General features: G+C 32.8%; 1 protein-coding gene across 1 annotated transcript in view; it reads left to right on the forward strand.

Annotated features, from left to right (window-relative positions):
* Positions 1 to 23422, forward strand: part of ATPsynO (ATP synthase subunit O, mitochondrial) — a 36783-nt gene that overhangs the window by 8538 nt on the left and 4823 nt on the right. Inside the window, exons 6-7 of the mRNA XM_085816684.1 lie at positions 5640 to 5752; positions 23008 to 23094. Of these exons, the coding sequence (XP_085672810.1) occupies positions 5640 to 5752; positions 23008 to 23094 (200 nt within the window). The remainder of the gene's footprint in view (positions 1 to 5639; positions 5753 to 23007; positions 23095 to 23422) is intronic.

Raw genomic sequence — 23422 nt, forward strand, 5'->3', positions numbered from 1 at the left:
TTGGTTCAAAAAAAGCTGCAAATCCGTTCTGGAAATAAGTCTCATCACAGTACATACAGAAATGTTTTTTCATAGCCTGGAGTCATAAAGACACTAATTGATCACTTAGATTGTAATAACGATATCACTTCAACTGACGAATCGAATATTTTACAAGAGGTGTTCTGAATCCTGATGTTATTTTTCAGGAATTTGTTAGTGCACATTACTATGTTGCCACGTGTACTGCAGCGAAAGCTGTGTGTCTGAAGTGCAGGAAAAGTTATCAGAAGAAGGTGAGGAAAACAGTATCATTCTGCTCACCCTCCAGTAAGTGTTACACATTTTGGACACTTTAGAATATTTTGCTGCAATCTCCAAATTGATTGCTGGTTTTGCAGAAGCCATGAGTACAGTTGGCTGATAAGTTACCAGGCATTTTCATTCCCACCTGCAACAGTGCAGTATACAGAAATTTTTCACTTGAGAAAGAATGTAAGTACATATTTTCTGTGGTTCCTGACTGTAACACAATCAAAAGGAAAGTGAATGAAAACCTAACTGAAAGTACCACCGGTGGCTAAATCCTGCTGGGAACTGAAGAAATTCAACTAATTGGAAAGCATTGTTGTACTTGCTAAACAAGGGAGAAGAACCACAATTTTGCACAAGGCGGCAAATAGTCTGGAGCCAGCTCCCCCCCCCAGTAAACACGAATATTTTTGACATGAACTCTTGATTTTGTCTCTTGAGATTCGTGTGAACCAGGTTTTACCCGTAGCAGCATGAAATGATTTTTAGTTGAAAAAAAAAAAAAAAAAAAAAAATTAGCTGTTCTTTTTGATGCAGAATTAAATAGGAGAAAGAAACCAAGTTATTTTTAATAGAAAATTTGGTACTTTCTAATTATATGCATCCATGGTTTCAACCTTCAGTTCAACTGCCATGACTTTGACTACGTATAGGGCAATAGCCATTCCATGCATTCATGTACCGTACACATATTTTAATAAGCATGGATTTAAGCTGCTTTATTCATTATCCTGCCAGCTGTAAAAGTGTATCAGTAGTGCAGATTTTAGTTTTTTATTTCTAATAAAATTTCCTGTTTCTTTAAAAGTACATCTTTGTATTGTTATAAGCAGAATAGTAAGTTGTAACTCTGAGCCATAAAAATAGCCAAAGAAATATTTTCCGCAAATTCACAAAATCAACAATGTGTTGCTGACATTTTATAATTATATATAGAATTGGAAAGTATGGAAAATTTTATTATAAGTTCTGATTTATGTTATATTTAATGCTCTCATTTTCAGAGTAGATGCATATATTAATTTTTACAGTAAATTATTTTATAGTGCCAAATCCAAATATTTCACTTATAAAGTATCTTTTCTTGGGATAATTAATAAATGTTCAGTGACATTATATAACATACCCAAGATTTAAAATTATAGAACTCATTTTCTTTAAGTGCTGATCTTACATTGTTCTTGTATTTCTACACTAAAGTTGAGATAATTATAAATCAAGAAATGGAGTTTTACTTTGAATTTATTTATAAAATTAAAGCAGTATACATATGGAAAAGTGAAACTGTCACTCTTTAAAGTAATTTCAGTCTTCTTTGCTGATTATTTCATTGTAACTTTAATGACAGAAATGCCAATAAAAAGAAGAACAACTTATATTAAAGGCATGGGTGTAGTTTTTCTTGTACATCAGTTCCTTAGGTTTTCATAACCTTTTTGGAAAAAATGTACAATTTACTTTCAAAAATAACAGATTTAAACTCTCGGACGATCCATTATTTAAATTATTGTTGACCTTCTTTGACTTTTTGAAACTTATATATGCAATTAGATCTATCAATTCACTTGCTGTTTATTATTTTGCTATCTTAGCTTGACAAAATTATACATTCACGTGTTATATGTAGTATATTTCTGCAATATTTTGGTATATATTGTAAATCTTTATATTAAAATTAAGCCATATTATAGCAGCTTGTAAAAAAATTATAATTGCAAGATTTGCTCTATCATCATTATAATCTAAAAGAAAAGCTTTTTTTTTAAACTGCAGTAATCAGACGTTTGCTGGCTAATCAGTTTTAAATAAATGATTGTAAAACATGATTCAAAGATTAAAGTGTTTGGGAAATGCTTTTGCATTTTTTATCATTTCCTTAGGAAATAATATGAAACTGGTTACTTTGTAGAGACATTAGGTTATTTTGAAGCAGGAGACCTGAAAAGTGAGCAGTGCCCTCGCCGGAACTCGAACCATGGACCTGTGGAATGCACATTGAGCGTGCTGACCACTACACCACGAAGGCATGCTGAGAAGGCCTTCGTGGTGTAGTGGTCTTTTTAACTGTGGTGTAGTGGTCTTTTCGTGGTGTAGTATTGCTAAGAAATACCTTATAATTTTATAAATATTGATTAAGACCCTCCAAGTATTGGTCTACCAGTGGCCAAGTAGTAAAGTTGCTGAACACTGGTAGTTCTGACCTGGTCTCAATTTCAGGCAAACGAGCTGGCTGCAAGGACGTTTTCATGGTTTTTCCCATGTGTAACATGTATACGAGACAGTTTAGCTTAAAGTCGACCACAAAGGCATACTCCCATTAACTCTTTGCGGCTCACTATACATTAACGTCGGAATTTCAACAAAAAAAGTTGTATGCAGTCTATTTAGTCCTAAAGGAGTATACAGGTAAAATTTTGTAAAAGATGCACTTACCGTTTTAATTCTGTAGGTGTTCCATGAGGTGGAACACTGCACCGCCAGAGCTTTTAAAAGTGCGACTAAGTGAGCATTACAGTGAAGCACGAAAATGAGTAGAAGCGTTTGTATAAGAATGAAAAAACTCTGTATTATGGCTGTATACATAGTTTCCTGGATATACACAATATTCCTTGAATATATACAGATAAATGAGATAAATATCTATATACACAAGTCCTATATACAAAAATATTTACAAATTTTTGGAAAGAGTTAGACCTCTCCGCGCCATTTATGGAAAATTAATAGTAAAAAAATTAACTACGATTAATATTAACAATAAAGAAAAATAAGCCTATGATATATACATACACGAAAAATATATACACAATTATTGAAAATAAACGGGAATGAGACTAAAAAGCGACAGCAAAAAATTCGCGTGGGTCTAAATAAAGATGAGTCAAGCTATTAATAAAATTCCTGCCTTAAAACTAGTCCCAAAAAATTTGAGATGCCAATATTAAGACTTTCATAACATAAAACAGACTTCACCCCTCAATACTGCTTTGTTCGAATTCCTCCCCTCCCCCAAAGCAACAGAAACAGAAAATGTAAACAACGGATGCTCTCTCCTAAGCACAGATGTTCTGATTCATAACAGCATGAGATCGCTAAAGGCGCAGTGTTCCCGCTAATGTAACACCCAGGTTTATTCAATGATTCTGTGTATGGTTTTTGTCTGAAAGATTAAAAAAAATATAGAACAGATAATTTGGAGTACAGCCAGCAAAATTATGCCTAATTTTTTTTTTCCAAATAAAATTTTTTATATCATTAAAAAAATAGAGAAAATTACTTGAAAAAAAAGTGGATTTTAATAACATATAATAAATGAAAATTCTGTGTCTCCTTGTGATATGCTGCTATCTACTGTTTAAAAAGAAAAGTTCAAAGTATATTATAAAGGCATTTTTATCTATTTACGGTTGAATTTAAAGGATTCAGAAGTGATTCACTGAGACGCAAAGAATTAAGCAGATTATACTTTGACGTAATTCAATACACCAAACACTGAGCAGCTGAAGCCATAGAATACTCAGGCTTATACCCATGATTGATTCTTGATGGTAAAGTTGAATGGATGTCATGGGAATTCTTGTGCTTTTTGCCATACGTATTGTAAATATTAGCAAATTTCCCATAGAAAATTCTTTACAAAGTCATCCTTCTCCAGGGTACATAGGTTTTTTTTTTTAAGTTTCCGATATGTAGACTTATGTTGTATAGAAATGTACACTCCTGCTAAAAAAATAAGCAACAAAGGCAAAACATGAGAATAAAATCAAAAACTATTTAATGGATATTCGTGAAATTGATCTAAGAGAGTGATGTGGCATTACTAGATCACTTAACTAACAATAAAGACATATAAAAACACATGTATTATGACCATCATGTCATGAAAGACAAAATGGGTTGGAAGAATGTGTAATGAAACATCGCACTAATAATAGATATGATTCCTCTAGTTAAAATGCATGCTTGACAATGTCGAGCAAGCTGGCAATAGTATCGTTGATCACATGTTGTGACTGAAGTATCCGTTCCTGTAGCAAAGCTGGAGCTCTTGTGTGGGGGGGGTGCCCAATGGTATACTGTGACCTACTATCCATTGTCCCATCCCAACATGTTCCACACATGCTCTCTGGGATTCAGATCTAATGATCTAGCAGGCCACAGCAGATGTGGAATACTTTCACTCTCCAGATTCTTCCACTTGAGCAGTATGTGGCAGGCGTTATCGTCCATAAGTATCTTGTCAATGCCCATTGCAACGATAAAAGGGTATGCAAGAGGGTGTAGCATTTCATTGTAATGGCTGTGACGGAACCACAAGGAATCATCTGTAGATGTCAGTGCAGCCATTTGTTGCTATCTCAGCCCATACAAGTAACCTTCTTCCTCCGTAATGGTCTACTTTGGCGATGTTTACTGCCTCGTACAGTGTCGTTGCCTCTCGCCATATCATTTTTCTTTGGGAATCACTGGATATTAAATCCGAGATTCATCCATAAATAGTACATGGTCCCACTGCAATGTTCACAGGCCTATTCAACTGCACTCTGACATGTGATGGGGACAAAGGAACACAAACCATAGGTCATCGGGTGTACAGTCCACCTCCATGCAGTCAATGCGACACACTTTGTGGGGCAATTTGCTATCCTGCAGCAGCAGAGAGATGTGATGCCAGCTGTCGTGCTGTTAGTGATGAATGGCGTTTTACACGTAGCAACATTAAGCGATTGACTGCCATTGTGTTCATCCTTTGGCATCCAGACCCATATCTTCTACAACGGTTTGATCCCTTAGTTATCAATACCAAAGCAATATTCAGCTATATCTCGACAGCCCTCCAATACATTTCACCATGCACATAGTGTCTTAGGCTTGTGCTTTTCACTTTGGCTATCTCAGACTACATGCAACTATCGCTCCTTGTGAACTGACGCATAGTTCCAACGTGCCACTTTTTGAGGCATTGTGGTCTGATGCAGATTGCATTTTATGCTAATTTTGGTTACCTATCTGCATTAGGAAACACATCCTTTACCTTGTATGTAAATTGTATGTTTTAATTCCCCTATTTACATTCATATTTTTTCTGTCAGCAATTGTTGCTTATTTTTTTAGCGCAACCAATTTAGGTGAATACAAAGTGTATTATATATATATATATACACTTTTAAAACAATTCTGTTTTTTTTTTTTTTTTTTTTCATTTTACTGTACATCTTCTAATCTTTGATCGGTGTTCTGCTAATATAATTTTTTCATTTATTTGAGACATTTTCTATTATTTTTTAGTTTTTATTAAGTTATTAAATATTTATAAGTAAGAAATATTAAAATACATCTTTTTTTAGTTGCTTTGGCTGAAAATGGACGATTAAAAACATTGCTACCAATTATTGATTGCTTTAATGGTGTTATGAGTTCAATTCGAGGAGAAGTTTTATGTCGAATAGTATCAGCTAAGGTAAATATTAATTATTTTTATGAAATATTGTCTTATTTTGGTGTGCGTTTTCAGTATTGATTTTTATTACTGTAAAGCCAAGCTATCCAACATTCAGCTAACTGGAATATTTTAGAAAGAAAATTTACCCCAAAAAATCAAGTTAATGAGAGATTTATAATACCATTATAGAGTTCATTGTACTGTTAGCACACATGCGTTGTTGCCAAACAGTGTGATTTATCTCAAATAATGGATACACATAACATCACAGCATAATCTAAGAACTTTGCCTGCATTTTATGTGAATCTGATTAATCCTTAGAGCTGGTATAATTTTTGAAAAGAAGGATGTAAATTTTTTTCTTCTTTGAATTAAAAAAAAAAAAGTTAATATTTGGGACCTTCTCTCTATGGAACAGCATCATGGAGGTAGGAAATAAGACCATAGGTCCTACCTGGTTTTTCCGTGCCTTGAAGCAGTGGTGCATCCCCCTTGGAGGCCAAAACATTCAGTTACCATTAAGATGAATAGGTTTTGACATAATTGGAGGAAAGCATTTTGTAATTCTGTCAAAAATATACATATAAATATATAATTTTCTTTTTCTACAGTATTTCAGAGTTCTAAGTATATGAAAGAATACATTTTTAAACTACATCTCATTTTGAACAGATATAAGTGCTATACTTTTTCCAGAACAGTTTTAATATGAATGAAATATTTTCACTAGTTTTCAATAATTACATTAGAAAGAAATTTTAAGGTAATTTGATTTTATTCGGTTAACAAATACAAAAAATAAATCAAAGTTTATTGTATTGTTAAAATTAAAATTACACATTATTTCTTTTCTATTTACACAGCTTCTTTCTGAAATACTTTCTCAAATAAGAGATAATTTTTAGCTTCTGAGGCATCTTTTAAATTGAAAGAAAATTAGAGCACCTTTTACTTGAATAGTGAAACATTGAATATTTCATGTACTTTCTATGAATATTTTTTAAATGGATTAAAAAATGATTTTTTTTAAAAAAATATTATTTAAAACTTGTGTAACTGAGTTATAAAATGTACAGGAATAATTCTTTTAATACTTATCAGCTTTTTTTTATTCCTTAAGTTCAACAATACCTATTCTGAAAATTCTACTTTACTGCTTCCTTAAGTACATATCTCATAGACTGTGCTTTACAGCACCTTTTAATAGATTGTTTTCCAGTATGAACAATTCTTGTTTAAGTAGTTTTATAAATATATTTGTCAACAGAATTTCAATTTATGCTAACAGTTTAATGTTAAGGTATATTTAATAACTAGATTTCTTCACAATAACATTTATAAATAATTTAATAAATATTTACATATTTTGTTAAGAGCAAATACATGCTTCTTAGAATGAGATGCATTCATACCCATATATATTTCACATTTTTCATTTTTGGCATGTGCAAATCTTTTAATTTTTGTGCATTCACTATATTTTTCAAGTAAAGTAATTTGAAATAAATTAGCTTATATCAGAATATTTTTACATAAGAAATATGTGTAAATATAAATTGAATGAAAATCATATGCATTTTTTTTAATACATACTCAAAGGCCAGTTTTCCTTTGAAATTCTTCCAGGAAGGCATTTCTACCCTTAGGCAGATAGCCCTTGCATAGTTTACCGTATTTAAAAAATTAACCTGACCTATGTGCCTAATTACAAATAATTTAGCATGCATAATTTTGTATTTACATTTAGAATCAAATTTAAAACTTTTGATTTAAAACTTGTTTTTAGATACATTCATTATAAAATTCAAAATTTGTAGTAAATATATTTTAGGAGAACATTCAATCCCTCGCTTAGCAATTTTACCTAGTTATAGTTCTCTGATAATATAAGAAATAACAAGTATCCATTTCACATTTAAACATTAACCTTATTGTCATCAAATTGCAGTCTTGATTGCCTTATTCTGCATACCAACATTGCTTCAGTTTTTGAAATGTTTAAAGCAACTAATTGATCTAAATTCGCAAATACATAAAATTTACATATTGCAAGGTAATCCAAAATATACCAATATGCAAAATGTATCGATATACCTGTTAATAACATTGACATTATCCTACTTTCAAACCTAATTGATCTAAATTTACATATTGCAAGGTAATCCAAAATATACCAATATGCAAATGTATCGATATACCTGTTAATAACATTGACATTATCCTACTTTCAAATCCCTAAGCAACTGTCATGAAGATATGGCACGTTCACATCATCTTGCCGCACATGGAACTTCCACTGAATTGGCAAATGTTCCTTTATACAACGTTACACGAATATATGGTTACAAATGAAGGGAAGGTTACTTTATTAGCATATCTATCTATTAACTTTAGCAAGAATTGCAGGATTCGGAGGTAGTTTCATTTTTTAGTTATGATAAATAAACCCAAAGTGATTATTTTTCCATTATATAAAAATAAATAGCTGATTTTAAAATGATCAACTATTTTGCCTCTCCCCTAAAAATTTTTTAAAAGGGGATATTACAGTATTATGTGGATAATGAAAAATATATATTTTATTTAAAACATTTTGTTGTTTGTAACATAAAAGAAAAGTAGCAAATACACTATTAAAGGTATCGGAAGAAGTATACAAATTTTTACACTTATACCAGTTAGTTATAAGGAAATTGTGCTTTAAATTGCATTATATTTTTGTGACATTTTAAAGGTACTTTAAGGTATTTATCATTCTTTACACATGACATAAACATTTTGCTATAATCTGTATTTTTGTCGTCCAGTAGTTTAGAATTTTATAAAACAAATTCATGATCAAAATTGCTTTTGCAAGTTATTGAAAAATAACTAAGATGGGATTTTTCTCATCAATGCCTCTAAACTAACTGTTATTACCCATCGAAATGATAGGTCCAAGTTTGCAACACCTCCACACCAGTTTCCCTGTTTAATGCATATGCATTATATTTGCTTTCTTGTTTGAAGTGCTTTTCTTCCTCTTCCCCCTTCTTCCTTTTTTTTTTTTTTTTTTTTTTTTTAGTGTTATATAATTTAATATCTTTTAATATTCAAGTTGGTAATATATAAGATGACTGTTTTTGTAGTTTTAGACCAGAAATTTCTTCCATTTTTTTCAGTTTATTATAAGGTGAATTACATTTTTTATATGCATAGCTATCCAGAATTTTCACATATCTATCACATCAATTAGCATTTTTCAAGCTTTTGGGTAGTCATGTTTCTACTGTATATCATTCTGTTTTTCTTTTCTTCTTGAATAATACACATAATGTTACTTTTTAGAATGTTTAATTTTATATTATGCTTAATTACACACATTATGCTTAATTTTTACACTGATGATGATATTTTTTTACATGTCTCTATCTGCTACGAGTTAACATAGCTTTTAGGTATGTACATTTAATAAATATTTTATTTTGCAGCTAATTTCATTATATAAAGAAGAGTGCCTGTTTGTTTATGTGTGTGTGTAATTCATACAAATAGTTTCATTCTGGTCTGGATGAAATTTTGCGTACTTGCTTCCGAAATGAGAGGAAGTTCACTATCCGCACAAGATTTTGAAAAGCCACTCCATGGAGTCCATACTCTTTATGTATATAGATTTTTCCCTACATTAATGAACTTTTGATTAAAAATTCAGGATTTGAAAGAGTTGTTCCCACTCTGCAATGTCTAATATATTTATATTTCAAATTTAATCAGAAAAAAAAGCAATGTAAAAGAAATATGTTGCCTGCATCTCAGCAAAATGCAGGTTTTTTTTTTTTTTTTTTTTTTTCCAAATTTAAGAAATAAATTCAGTCTTTTTAAAAGAAATGTGTTGCCACTGCCCAAATTAAAGTATTTTTATCTTCCGTATGGCAATATGCTGTCATTCAGCAAAGAATAATATTTAAATTTCAACAAACTAAGTAATTAAAAAAATAAATGCAAATTAATTTCAATTATTATTTACTGACTGGATGCATTAAATTCACCTATACATATAAAGAAGAGTGTCTGTTGGTTTATTTTTGTGTGTGTAATTCATACAACCTGCAGTTTTATTCCAAACTTGATTAAATTTTGGACATATGACTTTGAGAATAAGAGAAAAATCACTGTCTACATAAGATTTCGGAAAACCATCCCACAAGGTCCACAATTGGGCGTTTATATTAGAACATTGCACTCACAACACCCATTTTAGTTGTACATTGCATTTATTGTTTCTGGCTATCAATAGGAGTCATATATGTTAAGCAAGGAATTTATATATATACAGTCGAAAGACGTTAATTCGGACACCCATAATCCGGAATGATCTATAATCCTGACCTCAAAGCTACAAACTTTCTGCTCATTCGCGTAAGGCTTTTATGGCTGCGAATATGCATGTGCGCATGCGCGTAATACGTTTACGCATGCGAGTTTAATGTATAATGGTCAGTATAAGCTAAGGTAAAATTATCTAATTCAGTTAATGTTGCAGATTGCGTGGTTCCTTAATCTTCGAATTGGATCCGGCTTATTATATTTTGCAGACTGTTAGAGCAATTTTATAAAAGTAAGCTTGAACTTTCGATTATGTCAAATAGAATTTCCGATATATATTTACTAATACGTAAAGGATCTACAAAGCGAAAGTATGTTTCGAAGTCCATTAAACAAAAAGTGGAATTGCTGCAAAAAATGGATAAAGGCATATCCTTCGTTTCTCAAACCATTCCAAAATCTGTTTATCAATTTCACGCTACTCTGCGGCCAGGGGGGGGATGCCGCGGCACGCAGTGAATTGGATAATCTGTCAGCACTATCCTTATCTTCAGGGCAGAGAGTTTTTATTTTATTTGGCTTATAATTCCTTACTAAATGTAGTATTTCATCTCGATGTACTCCGTCTCTGATATGATTTAAATCAAATTCCTCATCATTATAATTTGCTTCCGATAAAGAAGAAAGTGATGCAGAGGTTATTGAAAACGAAAAAATTTCGATTGACAAATTAGTCGGTATTCTCGACACAGCAATTATAGGACTTTAACAGTGGAAATTTGTATAACTGAAGAAGAAATTATGTCTGTTTATAGAATTAAAGAGAAAGTATTATCACATAAAACAAAGCAACTTAAACAACTTACATTGAAAGAAATGTTTAATAAAGTAAACAAATAAATATTAAGCTTTTTTTGTGTAAATTTTGATACCCTTTAGATCATAATTGTTCTTTATTTCATAAATTACGGTTTCATATTTTTAATTTTATAATTTCTGCATGCCATCTTACCAGATTTAAACTTATGATTGATAATTCAGAATCGCCGAAGTCCTGACAAGTCCGGATTAAAGACTTTTGACTATATATATATATTTACAAAAAAATAAATATTAATATTTAGTTTCAATTTTGAAATCATGTCACCATCATTGGATTCTTTCTATCAGTTCTTATTAAAACCATTAGATGGTGCCTTGTTCTTTATTGGTTAGAATATCTAGAACTTTTCAAGCAGAATTTAAGTGCACTCTCTATCAGTTTTTTGGGAATATTTCAAAAACACTGAAAAAAATAGACCTTAGTATCTCCAAAAGCTCATTCCCCCCCCCAAAAAAAGTAAAACGAATAACAGAGCAAGTATCATTTATTTCTAAAACTGTTAGATGATGTCATGTTAGTTATCTCTTTATAGCAGAATTTAAGTGTGCTCTTTCTCTCAGTTTCTTGTGAATATTTCAAAATCAGCCAAAGTGTGTGGTGACTTTCCGAAAGAAAAAGGGCATAATTGATAACAAAGCAAAACTTGACTCTTCAAATATTTGTGTGGGGATTTTAAACGATGAGCAAATTAATTAACGAAAGACATTTTAATTACACAAACGATTATTACATAAATTTAACATTTAAGAGGATTAAACAAGTAATGATCGTCAAAGTTCTTTTTGAACAGAAGCAGCATCTCTGCTCCCACGTTAATCGTCTATCATCTCAAAACGGTAATTCCCCTAATTTTTGCTTGGCGCTTTCGGAGCTCGTAGTGAGAATGACGTCACGGCATCTGGTTTTCATCACAGCTCCAAGCGATCGGCACTACATTTTCGGCCATCCGAGGGTGGGCTGGCCCTCCAGGACACTGCAAAATACAAAACAAAACAAAACAAAAAAAAGCAACAAGCAAGGAATATACAATAACAGAAATAAGTGTTCATGAAAAATTTTAAAGCGCCATCCATTTCTTGAGGAATTCGACACATGTGGTGGTGCATATGGGCCCCTCATGGCACCCTTCCTTTATTACATCATAGGTGTTGCCACCCTGAACTACCTCGCTCTTAATTTTAAGTGTGGTCCGAATTGAGTCCTTTTGATTACCACTAAGTCACCAACTTTGTACGGCTGTGCTTGTCTTCTTTTGGCATTATATGTCTTTTTATTTTCCCGTTGGACTTGGAAAATTTGCCTCTTGGCTTGCTTTCGTAATTCTTCTCTTTGAGACTCGAATCGAGATTGAAACTCACTTTCTATCAGTTCTTTGAGCTGATCGGTGCCCTTACTGTTCATTTTAGTACCGAAGAGCAATTCGAACTGAGTGGTGTTAATGCTTCTTTGATATGTTGAGCATCCTCTGAACTTCGTGTGTATGTTTATACCATTCAGTTCGTTTTTTTAAGGACAGTTTCGCTAATACTGATATAATGACTTGGTTGATTCGTTCGACTTGTCCATTTGCTCTCGGCAGGCCTGTGGTGATTAGATGATGTTTAATATCTTCTTTAGCACAGTAGTCAGAAAACTCACTGGATGTGAAAGCCGTTCCTCTATCAGAAATAATCTCACAAGGGCTTCCAAAAATGGCCTTCTGATTCTCTAACTTCGCTATCACCTCAGCAGAGGTCGTAGATTTTGTTGGATAAATCCAAGTAAATTTATTAAACGTGTCGACCACTACTAATGTGTACTTGTAGTTTTTATGGGTACTTTCCAGAGGACCCAAGTGATCTATATGATAGGTATGCAACGGAATGTCCTCCTTGAATCGCGGATGTAAAAATGCTTCCTTTTTCCCTGCTTTGCGATTTATTAAGATGCAATGAACGCAATTGGCGATAACATTTTCTATCTTCTGCCGAAGTTTGGGAATGAAATAGTATTCATCCAGGTGTTTCTCTGTATGTTTGATACCAGTGTGCCCTTTCTCGTGAGCATCTTTTATGATTTCAGTCTGCATACTTTCCGGTACGACTATCAATTCTTTACTGTCAATAAACTTGTATAGTATGCCATTTCTATTACAATAATTTTCATAACTCGAGGTTTTCAATAATTCCTTAATGGTTTTTATTTCAGTGTCATTTTCTTGAGCAAGTTTTAATTTAGGTAAGATATTTTCAACAGATATACATAAGACGTTTACAGGAGCTCTACTTAAAGCATTTACATGTGGCATTCTAACACCTTTACGATGCTCTATAACATAATTGAATTCCTGTAACAACAGAACCCAACGAGCAACACGCGTCGCTAAATCTCTTTTTTCCATCGTCTGTTGAAAAGCTGAACAGTCCGTCACTATCTTAAATGAAATTCCCAAAAGGTAAACACGAAACTTTTTCAGTGCTTCTACGATCGCGAGGACCTCCAACTTGTAACTTAAGTACTTTTTCTCTGCATCAGAGGTTTTCCTACTCATAAAATAAGTGGGGTGAAAACTGCTATCACCTGGGGGTTTTTGCATTAGAATCGCCCCATATCCTTCTATGCTGGCGTCTGTGTGTAGTTCGGTTTCATAATGAGGGTTATAAATTGCAAGTACAGGCTTTTCAGCTAGCGCTGATTTAAAACGATTGAATGCGATCTTTTGTTCTTCACCGAATTCAAACTTATTACCCTTTTTTAGCAAGTCGCTAAGTGGCTTGGCAATTATAGAGTATTTATTAATAAATTTTCTGAAATATCCTGTCAGCCCAAGAAAACTTTGGATCTGTTTTAAATTAGATGGTTCAGGGAAATTTATAACAGCTTGCGTCTTCAAGGTGGATGGGAAAATTTTACCCTCTTCTATCACATAACCTAAAAAGTTAATTCGTTTCTTTAAGAATTGGGATTTTTTTAAATTTATTTCCAACCCGTATTCACTCGCTAGGTTTAAAACCTGACTCAGCCTCTCGATTCCATCTTAGTATGAGGTGGACAAAATGATGATATCGTCCATGTACGGCAAAATGATGCCATCGTTAACTAACGGTCGAAAAATGGTATTTATCAATCTCTGGAATATAGCTGGTGAGTTACAGAGTCCAAACGGCACTTTCAAAAACTGGTATTGTCCTTCATGCGTAACAAATGATGTGTACTTTCGACTTTCCTTTTCGACGTCCACGTGATAAAAGCCATTTTTGATATCAATAGTCTGAAAACACGTGCTTCTTGACGGCGGTCTAGGATATCCTCAATCAGGGGAAGGGGAAATCTATCCTTTACGACAACTTTGTTTAAACGACGATAATCAACGTAAACTCTTGGTGTCCCGTCTTTCTTTTTAACAATGACCAATGGGCTGGAATATTCCGAAGAACTCTGTTCTATAATTCCTGACTTTAGCCATTAGGATATTTGGGTTTCGACAATTTTCTTTTCCGCAAATGGTAATCTATGCGATTGATGCGATACTGGTTCGTTATTTTTAACGCAAACTTTTAACTGTATGTCCGTAGATTGGTCTTACGTGGCATATAGTTCGAAACTAACTGTTGAACAGTCTCTTTAAAGTAGTTTGGAACACTAGGTGCAATGTTTACTTCGTCTTCGTTATTAGCTAGGTTAACAGGTAAAACAGATACAATATTTACTTTTTCTACACTCTGTGACTTATTTTTTATGGTAACCCCATTTTCGTTTATTAATATTTCACCTTTTAATATTACGTTTTAGCCTAAAATGGCTTCATGTGTCATCGCATTATTGTCTACAACACAAATATCTGCAGTACACTGGAAATCATTAATTTTAATGTTACCTTTAAAGAAACCTAGAGGTTTTACTTGACATTTACCGAACCCACTCAGCGTTGAACTTACGGGCACGAGGCCTTCAATATTCAGTTTATCAAAAGTCGATCTACGTAACAAAGTAGTTTGACTTCCTGTGTCTATTAACGCGGTTACATATACATCATTAATTTTTACTTCTTTGGTCAACTTCGAGACTACATCAATATTCACGGTTGATACTTCTGGTTTCGTATTCATATTTGAGCATTCGAAACTTCAGTGCCCAAATTCTTTACATTTAAAATACTTGACTCCCTTATCTTTATGAACACATTGTTTGGAAATATGACCGCTTTCACCGCAGTTGAAACAGGTTGTATTACGTTTAATTTCAGGAATTATTCCTCGACTATCGGTTACGTTACGCTTTGTTTGGTTAACAGAATTTTTTTAGTCATATTTATGTCTAGATTCAATTTTTTGTTTACTTTCAGATTTTGTTTTTGACGTTCACGACTTTTCGTCATCATCACATATCTGTTGATAAAGCCTCAATTTGTTCTTAAAATCAGTTAATGTTTGTGACCCATACAAGCAAGATTTTTTAAACGCGGAGACTGGTATACCATCTATAACATATCGTATTAAAGCAACATCTTCAATTTGACCATTTTTAGCAATTCTTTTCATATTAAAAAAAAAACTCATCAAATGTTTCATTGCTCTTCATTTTTTGTTTTGATAATAACTCATGCAGTTCGGCCGAATTGCAGCTGGACCGGAATTCATTAAGAATAGCATTCTTAAAAATTTGCCATGAGTTCAACTTTGGTTCACTAAGAACAAATAGTTTTGCTTTGCCTGTCATCAGGCGTTTAGCAAAAATCAGTTTTTGTAAATCATTTAACTGAAGAATGGTAGCTGCATCTTCAAAACTTTCGACCCAACTACTGACATTTTCGTGGCTTTGGCCATCAAATTGAGCAACAAAAGATTTGATGTCTTCAATAGTAACATTTATACTACAGTTATGAAATACATTCGACTTGTTTTCAGTTGTACTAAGAATATTATCATTAGCATATTGGGAAGGAAGTTGTCTCACTGTGGCACCAGAATTGTTTCTTAGTTTCGTTTCATCTCGAACATTATCATTTACTTCATTTTTATCCCCACCGTCCACACCCTGTAAATCACTTTCGTTTTCACTTTCTTCTAGAATTACATTATTTTTAAGCAATTCTAAATTATTCAGATAAGAAACAATTTGGGTTGCTAAGTCATCTTGTGTGCCAGAGCTATCAATGCATAAAACATTGGCAATGAAAATTAATTCATAAGCCTGAAAATCTTGTTTGATTTTTTCTAGTTTTTCATTAAGTTCTTTACTATTCTCTGCTAAAGAGAAACCACTAAATTGTCTTAACCTTTTTTGATTATTTCTGTCACCCACATCGTTAAATATTATTTTGTGTAATAATTTTATATTATGTGCTTTTTCACTTTTCAGGACATCTTCCATTCCCGGCACATCAATTAGAAACATAGTTAATAAAATTGAGAAAATCACTCACTTCATATAATGGTAATCCACGATATTCCTGGCTCTATGATCCGGAAACAGAAACGAAACAATGTACTTCCATACCATCCAATAGATCACGAATGGTGTCGGCAAAGCGCGAGTACAAACAGGTTATGTCCGATGAATTTTTGGCCACACTTCACGTCTTGACACTTGACATCCAGTATTATTAAAAATTAGTCCACAGTCTTTAATAGAGCTGCACACTATTTACTCACTATTACGCATTTTCAGTTCAGGTAAATCAACATACAATCCTATGAGTTTGACGAGGTTTTTGTTCGAAACATACTAGTTGATTATACATCGTAAAATAATCCAGCACAGCAACAGTTATTCTTCAAAACCGGTAGTAATCCAGGAAAGCAGGTAAAACTACACTTCATTCAAGTGCTGAAGTGCTATCCCACTTCTGAGAAAATTTTTGTGGGGATTTTAAACAATGAGCAAATTAATTAACGAAAGACATTTTAATTACACAAACGATTATTACATATTTAACATTTAAGAGGATTAAACAAGTAATGATCGTCAAAGTTCTTTTTGAACAGAAGCAGCGTCTCTGCTCCCACGTCAATCGTCTATCATCTCAAAACGGTAATTCCCCTAATTTTTGCTTGGCGCTTTCGGAGCTCGTAGTGAGAATGACGTCACGGCATCTGGTTTTCATCACAGCTCCAAGCGATTGGCACTACATTTTATTGATGGATATATATATATATAAATTCATAATTACATAACAAACTTATCCAGAATATGCTTTCTGGCAACTCTGCCATCTTTTCATCCATTGATTCAGTGCTGTGCATTACATGACAAAATTTTTTAAATGTTCTTGAGCCTCAAGAAATACTGCCATGCAAGCTCACTTTAAAAATAGGATCCCCTGTCTTACTATTACGTACCAAAGCTGCACAACAGAACAAGGCTATCCATTTAAAATCTTTTGTCAAGCATAATAGAGGCCACCATCATTATGGGGAATTGTCACAAGAGAAAATGTATTTATTCTTCAAGCAGTTACAGTATCCCATATGCCTTGCAATTGCTTTATTTAGCAGATATTAACTTGGAAATTGCATGTTTTTGTTTTCGCTCCAGATAGACAAATGAAAAACATAATGTACCCTTAAGCTTTTTGACAATTTTTTTTTTTTTTTTTTAATCCAAGTAAAATCTAGAATTTTATTTGAGCTTTGTAATATCAATCCAAGTAAAATCTAGAATTTTATTTGAGCTTTGTAATATCACTGTCAGCATAAGTTTTGAAAAAAACTACCCTCATCACCCAAAGTGAAACATTTCCACTCTACATTAAGCCCATACAAAGCCTGGTACTTCAGCTTATAGGTAATATACTTAAACTTTCCATAATTTAAAATTTAAGATTCGTATATGGTAACTGGACCGCATTTATTTCTGACTTGTCACATGTAAAATACATAAAAAATTTTGAGGACAGCTGATTTCATTTCCGTTTTCCATCTTAGAGTTTTCAAAGGGAAACTCTTATTATATGTGTAATGATTATCGCCTTTTTGTAATCTGATTCATCTCTTATGTTGGTGTGAAAAGGATTGGTTGGTGTGATTTAGAACAAAAGATTGTTTTATTAAGAAGTTATGGTATGAAAAAGGTTACAAATCAATATGTAGTATAGTCACCACTGGTAGCTATATGAGCCAATACACGGTGTGGCATCGAATCAGGTAGATCACCTAGGACCCCCTGCAAAAGTTCATGCCATAATCTTTACAACTAGGCAGTTAATTCACCAGTATTCTGGAATGGCTGCAGTTGCCTTCCAAGCATGTCCCAAACAGGTCACGGAAGTTTGTCATATCCTTGAAGACATTGTTGGAAGAGTCATGCAGTATGTGGACGAGTATTTCTTGCTTATAAATGGCACCTGGGTGACTTGATAGCATAGACAGTACAACTGGTGTTAAAATGTCATCCATGTAACTGAGTCAGCATAGTGCCTTGAAGGACGACTAGAGGTGATCATGTGTTCCAACAAATAGCTCTCACACTGTTACACTTTGTGTAATTACCATATACCACTGGAGAACAAATGCTGGATTGGACTGCTAGTCTGGCTGCCTCCATGTGTATTGGTCATAAACACGGACATTGATTTGGGATTCATCACTGAAGATCACTTGCCTTCATTTGGTCACACTCCAGCTTTCCCGAGTTTGGCAAAAATCTAATTGACACTGCCTATGATGTAGGGTCAGTGGTGGGTGTCTTAATGGATGTTGATAGGATATATCAGAGTCGGCTAGTCATCTCTGAATGGTTTCCCTTGATACCACCTGATGCCTAGAAAATGTTAATGTCATCAAATTGTTGTTAGTGACGTTGTTGGTGAGGAAGTGGCCATTCTTATGATGGTGCGATCCTCATGTTCATTTGTGTTCCTGGGACGCCCTGACCCTCCGTGGCAGTAGACTATTCCTTCCGTCATCCATTGTCAGCAATACCGAGCAACTACTATATCACTTTGACTAAGGTGGATTCCAATATGCCTATTCGATCAATATGGTTCTCTGTGGCGTACTGTACATCTATTCTCAAAATCTGACAACTGTTCATACTGTCACCTGTCATGTCTCAGAGGCATCTGTAGTCACAATATCATTCCTCCAAGTCGACAGATTTGTTTGAATAGCTCTACGGCACTTTTAAACTCTCTCCTAGACGCACATCTCATGTGCGCATATTGTGCTTATCCTTGTCTCATTGGCATCAAAATTCAAATTATTTGCATATTTCTTAACCAAACTACATTCTTGCCAAGCTTCATGATTGTGGCTCAGTATTTTCTGGGTGCATATATTTTTTTTTTGTGACAGTTATTAACTGCGTAACTTCAAAGAGTATGCATAAAAGGACTGTAGTTTCTTACTAGAAACATTTAAATCATCAGGCAAAAAATATAATAATATTAACTTTTATTTGAAGAATCCTTTTACAGTACAAAGTCTTTAATCTGGACTCGTCGGGACTTCGGCGATTCTGAATTAGGGTTTTTCCCCAATTATAGATCATCAATTTAAATCTGGTAAGATGGCATGCAGAAATTATACAATTAAAAGTATGAGATGGTAATTTATGAAATAAAGAGCAATAATGATCTAAAGAATATCAAAATTTACAAAAAAAAAAAAAAAAAAAAAAAAAGGGGGGGGGGAAGAAAAAAGAAAAGAAAAGGGAAAAAAAAGCTAATATTTATTTGTTTACTTTTACTTTATTAAGCATTTCTTTCAATGTAAGTTGTTTAAGTTGCTTCGTTTTTTGTGCTAATACTTTCTCTTTAATTCTATAAACAGACATAATTTCTTGTTCAGTTCCACTGTTCAAGTCCTGTAATTGCTGTGTCGAGAATACCGATTAACTTCTCAATCCAAATTTTTTCGTTTTCAATAACCTCTCTCACTTTCTTCACTGTCGGAAGCAGTACATTGAAACATGCTTCCGCTTTGTAGATCCTTTGGCAACACCAGAATCGGAAACTCTTTTTGACATAATTGAAAGATTCAAGCTTACTTTTGATAAAATTGCTCTAACAATCTGCAAAAAATAATAAGCCAGATCCAATTAGAAGATTAAAGAATAATGCAATCTGCAACATCTGAATCTGAAATAGATAATTAAATAATTTTAGCCTAGCTTACACCGTCCATTATACATTAAATGCCTATGCATAAACGTATTGTGCGCATGCGTAAACGCATTAATGCGTTTACGCATGTGCAGAAAGTTTGTAGCTTTGAGGTCCAGATTATAGATCATTCCGGATTATGGATGTCCGGATTAAAGACTTTGTACTGTATTTATTTATTTGTTAAATTTATGAAATTTGTCATGATAAAGTTCTAAATCTAGAAGTTGAAATTGGGAGAGGGGTCAACTTTTCACCTGACATAAAATTTAAAATATGCCTTTGTCAGATAGATGAAATTACTTAGTATTTAATTTTGCCCTAATTTTATATTAGGCAAAATGAGATTAAATGAGATTATTACATTAAATCCTTTAAACTTCTCTGTCAAAGATATAAAGCTTTTGGATACTCCATTATAATGAGTAAGACTAAATGAAATCCTTCAAATGTGGGGCTTCAGAATCTTTTATTGAGTTTTGATTCTATATATTGCCCATTGCAATATACAGGGTGTTTATATAGTCCCGGACCCATTTTGATGTTTAATAACTCATAAAATAATGAAGATATAAACAAACTTATGGCATTTATTGATGGAATAGCTTATATATTTCCTTTTCAGGTTTGAATATCTTTACTTTTGTAAATATTGTCTGAACGTGTGGTTAATTTCAGATAATTTAATTTTCCTGTCTGAATATCTGTACTTTTCTAAATATCATCTGCTTATTACTTGCATTTTTCTCTCTTTTGTTTTTGGCAACTATTGCAATGTTATGGACATTTTCCTTTGGGGATTTGTAAAAGATAACGTTTACAGGAGAAGAGTGTCAAACATTAATGACCTAAAAGCCAGAATTACAACCGCAATAGCCTCTGTGGATGTCGACATGCTTTGACGGTACCTGGTGAGAAATTGAATATCGACTTGATATTCTCCGTGCGATGAAGGGGGCAGACGGGGAAGTTCATTGACAGGGGTCATGAAACTTTTTGAGTCTATCTAATTATGTTATTAATTTTATTCTATCTTTAATATTTTATAAGTTATTAAACATCAAAATGGGTCCGGACTTTATAAACACCCTGTATAATTCATAAGAAGGTTTGAATATTTTTTGAACTAGTTTGAAAGATTCAGATATTAAATACTTCATTAGCGAGTTCAAATTTTGCATGATTTCATCATGTATGATTTGACTGTACAGTTTTCAGAGTGTAAATCTTTCTTTCATTGTAAACTATTTCAAATTAAATTTTGAATGAATTTAATTAATATAATGCAGTCAAAAGTCTTTAATCCGGACTCGTCGTGACTTGGGCAATTCCTGATTATCGGTTTTTCTGGATTATAGATCATCAGTTTAAATCTGGTAAGATGGCATGCAGAAATTATAAAATTAAAAATATGAAACCATAATTTATGAAATAAAGAGCAATTATGATCTAAAGGGTCTCAAAATTTACAAAAAAAAAAAAAAAAAAAAAAAAGCTTAATATTTATTTGTTTACTTTATTAAACATTTCTTTCAATGTAAGTTGTTTAAGTTGCTTCGTTTTATGTGCTAATACTTTATCTTTAATTCTATAAACAGACATAATTTCTTGTTCAGTTACAAAGTTCCGCTGTTCATGTCCTATAATTGCTATGTTGAGAATACCGACTAATTTGTCAATCGAAATTTTTTCATTTTCAATAACCTCTCAGTCACTTTCTTCACTATCAGAAGCGGTACATCGAAACATGCTTTCACTTTGTAGATGCTTTGGCAGCTCCAGAATCGGAAACTCTTTTTGACATAATCGAAAGTTCAAGCTTACTTTTTATAAAATTGCTGTAACAGTCTGCAAAAAATAATAAGCTGGATCCAATTAGAAGATTAAGGAACAATGCAATCTGGAACATTAACTGAAATAGATAATTAGATAATTTTAGCCTATCTTTCCGTTATACATGAAACGTGTATGCGTAAAGGCATTATGCGTTTACTCATGCGCAGAAAGTTTGTAGCTTTGAGGTCCGGATTATAGATCATTCCGGATTATGGACGTCCGGATTAAAACTTTTGACTGTATTTTGCAATTATGAAGAATTCTGCGTGGGCATGTATGCCTTGATATGATTTTTTATTGTTGGGGTAAGTTACAGGGCAATTATTTAAAAAACAAAATACTTTTTATATACTACTAAAAATGTAATCTCTGTACTTCTCTCTCTCTCTGGTTTTTTTTTTTTTTTTTTTTTTTTTTAACTTGCACCTAATTATAATGCTTCAGTTGTGGAATAATTGTGTGTTGAAAACTTATCCAAAATCAACATTTGAGCAGTGAAAGAGGTCAGTGTGCGTGTGATTTTGGCAAAGCCTCGAGGGCTATCTGCCTAAGGGGAGGGATGCCTTCGTGGAGGACTTTCTAAGGGAAACTGGCTCTGAAAGAGGTCAGAGATTACTGAATAGGTAAGACCTTGTTAATATATCTCAAGTTCCTTCTTGATAACTGAAAAGTCGGCTGTATAAGTTTTGTAAATTTTGCCATGTGTTTGGGAGTACAAAAATATTTTTCATAAAAAGTTAAAGTTATCTTTTTCAGTCAAAGTGATTGAATAATGAAGTTGATGTAGAAGAGACTCTCTTTTTAATTTTGTCATTCCATATTTTAATTAGTTAGAGTAGAGTAATTAGTAGGGAGCTTCATTGAATTTTGAATCACTTTCAGTGTAAGATTCAAAAAAATAATTTGAATGAATTAGGGGAGGGCAAAAATTTTAATCTGCAGAATGAATATCTTGATTTTTAGATATATGATTTACTTATTTGTTTTTTGGCCTTCATATTAAGTGAATTATATGTGTAAGTCAGTTTATTCTCATTTCTCAAAACTTTATATTCTTTATACGAAGTGTTTTTATAACAAGGACACTTTTTATTTTTTATTTTTTTATTATTTCTGGTAATATTTAAAAAATTGTATGCTTAAAAAAATTTTCCTCTAATTATTAGCCTCTTGATGCTCCAACGCTTGCAGAATTTGAAAAAACATTGAAAGGATTTGTGCAGAAGAATGAAAAGGTTTTCTTGGAAACAAAGGTAAATAACATTTATGTGGCAATTATAGTAAATTTTCAGTTAGTTGCATATTTAAAAGAACCTTGTGGTGTTAGCATTATGTTGTATTTATTGTAGGTGGTAAGGCAACATAAATGAGCATAATATTTATAAATTTGCAAGACTAGTTTCGTAGGTTTAAATATAGAAGAGAAACCTATGGTCAGGTGATAATAATGGGAGGAAGGAAGTGAAGCTACTGATGCCATATCTTGATAAAGGCTGAGGGTAAAAATGGATATGAATTGGGATCATTACTTTGAGACTTTTATAAATGTGAAACACCTCTAGAAAATTTGATTCACTAACA

Source organism: Stegodyphus dumicola, chromosome 1, assembly GCF_044657685.1.
Source record: "Stegodyphus dumicola isolate Sdum_Otavi_A_Nest chromosome 1, ASM4465768v1".
NCBI lineage: Eukaryota > Metazoa > Arthropoda > Arachnida > Araneae > Eresidae > Stegodyphus > Stegodyphus dumicola.